General features: G+C 34.2%; 1 protein-coding gene across 1 annotated transcript; it reads right to left on the bottom strand.

The window, feature by feature from the left end:
• Positions 1 to 1,472: 1,472 nt before the first annotated feature.
• On the bottom strand, positions 1,473 to 6,138 carry LOC149190060 (uncharacterized). The gene has a single exon (XM_089412011.1). It carries the CDS (start codon positions 5,959 to 5,961, stop codon positions 1,798 to 1,800), a length of 4,164 nt encoding a protein of 1,387 aa, XP_089268137.1. The 5' UTR covers positions 5,962 to 6,138; the 3' UTR covers positions 1,473 to 1,797.
• Positions 6,139 to 7,941: the final 1,803 nt, after the last annotated feature.

Below are 7,941 nucleotides of genomic sequence, written 5' to 3'. Positions count from 1 at the left end.
TTTAAAACTTATGAAAATTAACTTATTAAAATCTATGCTAACACCTTCAAGGATACAACTCATATATCCCCGTGCAATGTCTCTCCTAACTTATTTCTTATGAAAACTTATATTTATAAAAACTTTTATATATATATATATATATATGAAATTTTTACGAATGCTGAACTTATTTCTTATTAAAACTTATGAAAATTAACTTATTAAAATCTATGCTAACACCTTCAAGGATACAACTCATATATCCCCGTGCAAGGTCTCTCCCACGTGGGTTGTGGATATCAAGAATTAAGCTATGCTTCATACATGTTTTTCCCATCCATGTTCTCACATGCTAATTGTTAGGTCATCAGTGACTATGTTTTATAGGTTTTTGGAAAATTCTTAGTAAAGAGTAAAATTAGTAAAGTTATAAATCTTTTAATGTGTTTTTGTAAATTTTTGAGTAAATGGTTAATATATAAATTTTTATTGTTGAATTGAGGTTTTTGTGATCTTTATATCAAGTTTATGAGATATTTTTCCGCGTAAATCACATGATATTTCATTTGTGGAGGTATTTGGAACCAACGAGTGTGGTTCATCGTGAGGACAAGTTGAAGAATCAGATCTAGGTTGCATGTTAAATAGACAGAGCAGAACATCCAATGGCTATATAATTTTTTACCAGGCAACGGCTACGGCTATATTGACTAGCTAACAGCTATAATTGACTAGGAAACAACTAGATGGACTGGACTCAGGGAAAAAGAAACATAACTATATTTAATTAAAAATTAAAATAAGTTAAAGTTATGGATTTAAATAATTATTAAATTAATAGTTAGTTATACTATTATTAAATAAAAAGTTAATAGGATATATGAATTTACATAAAGTTATTAACACTTCTATATATATATTTTTTAATATATAAATTTCCATATAAAAATTATTAAAATTATAAATTTATTCAAAACAAAACAATAAATAAATAATTATTATTATTATTATCTAATTTTAAAGTTATGGTCAAGTTAGACATCAAATTGGTGTATGAGATTTTTTGTTTGTGAGACAAGAGACTCACTTTCACGCAATGATTTTACTGCTAATTCTATGAAAGCATACTTACTCTACTTCTCCGATTTTGAACATATAATCTCTTAAAAACAAAACATGCTCTTAACCATTAAACCTATTCAAATAAAATTTTAATATCAAAATACATAAATTTAACCGTAATTAAACCTACTCAAATAAAATTTTAATATCAAAATACATAAATTTAACCGTAATTAACCTCTATGATGCTTATAATGCTATACTTCACATATAATGATTCTTATAATTCTAAAGTCCATTTGACATAAATTAAAAATCAAATTGGTGGCAAAGCAGACATTAGAAAAGCAAACTCTTTTACTGCCAAAATGCAAAAAGAAGAAAATGAACATATCAGAGAGATCATTCATCTAGCAATTTGGATCGCAGAAACATCTCGCATGCGTTTTGACAAATTTGGCCGACGCCGCATGTCAATCATTATATTAATCAATCCTGCAATTTTTTTATAGGACATTTACTGTCATCGCTGAGTACTTGCTAATGATAGCAACTCACAATATGTATCTTCCCTGATTGATGGAAGAAAACAGTATATTATGCTATAAAAAGGGTTGAAACATAATGGTTCTGCATAAAACTACACATACCTTGACACAGTGTACAACCTCTAGAATATACTGTACAACCTATACTTTGATCCTACTGTGAAAAAGAATAACAAAGAATGTTCCATGTCAATCTAACCAATCTTCACAGCCATATTTTCTTTTGCTTTTCAGGTACCTGCTTTGCTGTTCGCTTTTCAGGCAGGGGCTTTGGCGGTGTTTGCTTTTCAGCGAGTGGTTTTGGTGTCTGTTTTTCAGGGCCACCATTTACTTTTGGCTTTTCATGCACAGCATTTGGTTTTCCATTTTCTAGCGCAAGTGACTTCCCCTGCAAAGGTTTGTGCTCTTTGGACTTTTGGAGGCGAACATCTCTGGAATCAATATCTTTGTTGGGAGAGTACAGAGCAGTCTCCAGTTCCTTTATTCTGTTCTGTAATCGGACATTTTCTTCTGAAACCATTGTACATTTATTCACTTCAGCGAGTAAAGAGTTGTTCTTGTCCTCAAGGCGCATCTTTCCCTCTGCAATGTAAGAAAGTTGATACTGTAAATCAACTAGTTTGCCCTCTTTTTCCTCTGCTATGGCCCTGGAAGACTCAAGATCCTTGTTGAGAGAATTCAAGGCTGTTTCCAACTCTGTCAATCTGCCCATAAAGCGTACCTTTTCTTCCTTTGATATCAATGTTCTTTTATCCAATTCAGTTTTCAAAGAAGTGTTCTCCTCATCAAGTAACATTTTTGCAGCAGCAAGTGATGAAAGCTGTTCCTGTAAACCAGCTAACTGGAATCCTTTCTCCTCTACTATAGCTAGAAGCTGACTCTCTATATCAATGATTTGACCATCTTTTTCCTTTGCAACAGCTAAAATCTGGCTACCTAGTTGAGCTATTTGCTGCTCACGCTTGGAAGCAGATTCTTTCATTTCTTCCAAAGAAGACTTTGTTGACAGCAACTGTTCTTGAAGTGCTTTATTTCTAGAAATTTCTGACAACAGTGCCATATGTAAAGACTCCTTTTCTTTTTGGATCTCGAATGAATCATTTGATAATTTTTTCATATCTTCTTTGATCTTATTCAGTTCAGCAGTTATTCCATCACACTTTAACTTTGTTGCCGCCAATTCTGTCTGCAATCCCAATGACTGGCTCTCTAGGTCCAACACTCTCTGATCGCTCTTCAAATATTTCTTTGAATTTTCTTCAGATCTCTTAGTTTCCTCCTTGAGACTCTGAAGAAGAAAAATTTTCTCACTCCCAAGAGAAGCATTCTCTCCCTGCAATGACTTAAACATCTTTCCTTGTTCTTCACTGTCTTTCAACAATTGAAAGTGTTTTTCCTCAACCTGTCTATATTTCTTGGCCAGCTCTGCATGTAGTGATTCAAATGCCATCCTCTGCTCTTCCTTTTCCTGCCCTAGTTTGATATGTGCTGCCTGCAACTCTACAATTCTCTTACTCAACTCCTCAACCTGCTTGTTAAGTCTACCTTTCTCGACAATCAATTCTTCAACTCTCTGATTTTGTGTTTCAAGCAAACACCTGGTACTGCCCACCTCTCCTTGTAGCATTTCATTCTGCTGTTTAAGAGAATGTTCTGTTACCTTGTACTGCTGAAGTAAAACTGATTGTTGTTGGACTTTTTCATTCACCTGTTGATGAAGGCTGCTAATTTCATTTTCCATTGTTGTAGTTGTTGTAAGCAAAGCTTCCAACCTCTCTTCATCGCTGGCAAACTCATCCTTCAACACCTGCCTCTGGCCTTGCATGCAAACCAGTGTAGTGTTATATTCACTCACCTGGGCCTTCAAGAACTCCACTTCATTGTTTAACTCCATATTCTTCTCGCCCATGGATCCCCTTTCTCTAACTATCAACTCCAGGTGTGTTTGTATCTCTGCAAGGCTGCCTTCCAAATTCTTCTTTTCCCCATCCCACAAATGCTGATTATCTTCAAGTTTCTTGAGTAATTCCTGAGTCTCTCTCTTGGATTCCAATGATTTCAACTGGGAATTCAATGACCCTACTTCAGTGCTTAGCTTTGTATATTTCTGGGTCATTAATCCACTTTCAGTTGCCATCAAATCGAGATTTTTCTGCAGCTGTGCAACTATGCCTTCCAAATAATTCTTTTCAGAAACCAACAAACAACGATCTTCTTCAATTTTTCTGACCAAATCCTGAATCCTTCCCTTGGATTCATTTAAATCGGAGTGCATATCAGTCTTTTCTGTTCTACACTGACGTAGAAGCCTCTCAATATTATCCCTTTCACATTCCAAGTGAGATAGTCTAGCATTACTGTCATTCAACTGAGCCTTCAAGGACTTTTCTTCGGCCCTCAGCTCTCTATTTTTCTGGCTCAAAAATTCCTTTTCATTCGCTACCAACTCAAAGTTTGTTTGCAGCCCTGAAAGAGTGCCTTCCAAAATTTTCTTTTCCTCATCCCACAAATGCCGATCTTCTTCAAGTTCCTTAAATAATTCCTCAGTGTTTCTCGTGGACTCATTCAACTTCGATTCCAATGCATTCAACTTGGTTTTCAATGATTCTGATTCAATGCTTAGCTTTGTATTTTTCTGGGTTATTAACCCACTTTCACTAACCATCAAATCAAGTTTTTGCTGCAGCTTTGCAACAACGCCTTCCAAATAACTCCTTTCAGCAACCCACAAACAACGATCTTCTTCAAATTCTTTGACCAAATCCTGAGTCCTTTCCTTGGATTCATTCAACTCAGATTGCAAAACCATCTTCTCTGTTCTACACTGATGTAGAAGCCTCTCATTTTTCTTCCTTTCATATTCGAAACAAGACAGCCTAGCATTGCAGTCATTTAACTGGGCCTTCAAGGACTTTTCTTCGGTGCTTAGCTCTCTATTTTTCTGGCTCAATAATGCCCTTTCACTTGCCATCAACTCAAGGTTTGTTTGCAGCTCTGAAAGAGTGCTTTCCAAAATTTTATTTTCATCATCCCACAAATGCCGATCATCTTCATGTTTCTTGACTAATTCCTGAGTCTTTCTCTTGGATTCATTCAATTTGGATTCCACTGCATTCAACTGGAATTTCAATGACTCTACTTCAGTGCTTAGCCTTGTATTTTTCTGGGTCATTAATCCACTTTCACTAGCCATCAGATCAAGTTTCTTTTGCAGCTTTGCAATAACTCCTTCCAAATTACTCTTTTCAATACTCCATAAAAAGAGATCATCTTCAATTTTTCTGACCAAATCCTGTGTCCTTCCCTTGGATTCATTTAACTCGGATTGCAAATCAATCTTTTCTGCCCTACACTGATGTAGAAGCCTCTCATTTTTCTCCTTTTCATATTCTGCCTGAGCTAGTCTAGCGTTATTGTCATTCAACTGTGCCTTCAAGGACTTTGCTTCAGTGCTTAGCTCTTTATTTTTCTTGCTCAATAACCCCTTTTCGCTAGCCATCAACTCAAGCTTTGTTTGCAGCGCTGCAAGAGTGTTTTCCATATTTATGTTTTCCTTATCCGACAAAAGCCGATCTTCTTCATTTCTTTTGAGTAATTCATGAATCTTTCTTTTGCATTCATTCAACTCGGATTCCGACACATTCAACTGGGCTTTCGATGATTCTGCTTCAGTACTTAACTCTGTATTTCTCTGGGCCATTAATCCGCTTTCAGTAGCCATCAAATCAAGTTCTGTTTGTAACTTTGCAATAAGACCTTCTAAAGTACTCTTTTCAGCCTCCCACAAACAGCGATCTTCTTCAATTTTTCTGACAGAATCCCGAGTCTTTCCCAAGTTTGATTCATTTAACTCGGATGGCATATCAATATTTTCTGTCCTATATCGATGCAGAAGCCTCTCATTTTGGTCCCTTTCATATTCGAAGTGAGCCAGTGTAGCATTATAGTCAATCAACTGGGCCTTCAAGTACTCTGCTTCACTGCTTAGCTCTGTATTTTTCTGACTCAATAATACCATTTCACTATCCTTCGAATCAAGCTTTGATTGCAGCTCTGCAACAATGCTTTCCAAATTCCCCTTTTCAGAATCCCACAAACGTCTGTCATCTTCAAATTTCTCGGCTAATTCCTGAGCCCTTGCCTTTGATTCATTGAACTTGGATTCCAACACGATCTTTTCTGCTTTATATTGAAGTAAAGCCCTTTTGTTCTGCATAGACATCTCTTCAAATCTTTTCTCATATCTGCCTAACAGAGACAAAAGGTTCTCTCTATCAGTATTCCAGGCTTGCTCTGCTATGTGGCTACTTTTACCGATCTCCTCGGTCTCCTTTCTTGCTGCTACAATCTGTGATAAAAGCTCCTCCATTGCAAATTTCTTGGCTTTTAAGTGCTGCCTCTAAAAATTTGCAGTTATCAACGTAATTTCATCATTCAACCCCAAAAACTAGATTTTTTTGGAACATTTCCTGAGCTTCCTGCAATTGTTTACCGAATCCAAAAATCTTACCCTAGTAATCATCATTTCCCTCGTGAAAATGGTGTCTGAACTCCGACGGGACCTCCTAGAAGACGTCTTTGATCGGATCTGTGAGTTGACCATGGATATGGTCCACGTGGGACTGGAAATTTAGATAAAGGTTCTTACCAATATACGCAACGCGGAGGGCGTGGGTTTGGCGATAATTGTTTCACCACGACAAACAAACCCCAGCAATAAGCTCGGTGTTAGGAATCCACTCATTTCAATATTTAATGTTTATTAATTATTATATAAAAATATTATAGGTATATATTAGGATCAAGATGATCAGTTTATTCTTTTTATATGTTTAGCCTATTCCTTTTATATGTTTAGCCGTGGATGGGGTATTTTTTTTTCAATTAAAATGTATCTTTGATTTTAAAATAATATTTCTTTATTAAAGTAATAATTAATTGATTACTATATAAATATTTTATTATTGAATTTGTTTTATAGTCACCTCCTAGTTTTTATCAATGTCTCATCTGTGAATTTTTTGGAATATGTAAATACAAAAAAGTAATGGGAAATGAAAAAGCCCTGTTACATGCCAGTGCACCATGCAAAACATGGAATAAATCCAAAACAAAGGATAATGACGAAGACAATTAAGAACATATGAACCTCTGGTCAAACCAGATATTCAAGAAGAATTAAAACATATCTGTGGGTTTGACATTTTTTTATTCCAAATCGAATTGAAATGCCTGAGTACGGTTAATTTCTTTTATTTATTTATTTTTTATTTTTTTTTATAGGTGAGAAATTTTATTATAATTTAGTTGTCAAATCAGTAATAAGGATAGTTATATTTTTTATAAGTGAAAAAATTTATCATAATTAAGTTGTCAAATCAGTAGTGAGGACAATCATCTCTGGTTGCTCATTGCAAATGCATGTTGACTCATCACTATTACTCAATGAAAACCATGTCACCTGGAATAACTCGTTGGTGGTCCGTAAGGGGGCAGGCGTTCACTCCTCCCAAATACATACCTCTAAGTCTTGGATCGTTAACATGTTTCTTTACCTCCAAAGAAAACGAGCTCTTATATTGTAACCAATTTATGGTTAAATAGCTTTGATCTTTTAAATATTTATGATAATCTATAAAGTTCGTTAAAAAAATTGGAAATTATTATATCAAATCAAATATTTTAAAAATTAAAAAAAAATAAAAAATAAAAAATTTAACAATACATAAAAATTAATTAATTTTACGGAGTTTTAATTATAATTATAAGAAGGAAAAAAGTATAAAAATAAAAAAATAAAAAACTACAATATTCTCACAATTAATTAACAAGTTATTTTTAGTGGGATTTTTTGGAAGCTTTTCCAGTCGGTGTTTCTGATTTAATTTCTTTAAAATACAACAAGAATTTATTGAAATTATAAGTTTGATGAGTAACCTATGCACAATCAAAGTGCCCTAGGGGTGTTCCAGGGTGTCAAATCCATATATACAATAAAAAAATTAGTTTAAGTAACACACATCAAAATTTTACCTCAATTTTTCCCACCAAATTTTGGCACCAAAAAATCTAAAAAATCACACTAAAAACAACTCCATTAATTAACCTTCACAACAATCAATTAAACTCCATTAATTAACCTTCACAACAATCAATTAATTTTAAACTGTATTACTTGCATAAATCAATCATTACAAAAAAAAATATATACAGCTTGAGTGGGCCTAATGTTTAAGAGCATGTGTTTCTTCTTAAAAAGTCACAGATTCAAAAATAGAAAGTGGTAGAGTATGTATGCCTTCGTAAATGACCTTAAAATTAGATATTATTATTATTAAGTAATTCCATC

This window comes from Pinus tabuliformis, chromosome 3_1, assembly GCF_031772625.1.
Source record: "Pinus tabuliformis cultivar Carrire ecotype Pingquan chromosome 3_1, CPIR1, whole genome shotgun sequence".
NCBI classification, from domain to species: Eukaryota; Viridiplantae; Streptophyta; class Pinopsida; order Pinales; family Pinaceae; genus Pinus; species Pinus tabuliformis.
The sequence above is the reverse complement of the archived record's forward strand: the minus strand, read 5'-3'. Positions and strand labels throughout refer to the sequence as shown.

What these genes read in the sequence shown, in the direction of transcription:
- LOC149190060 (XM_089412011.1), bottom strand. Translation starts at nt 5,961, where the DNA reads ATGGAGGAGCTTTTATCACAGATTGTAGCAGCAAGAAAGGAGACCGAG.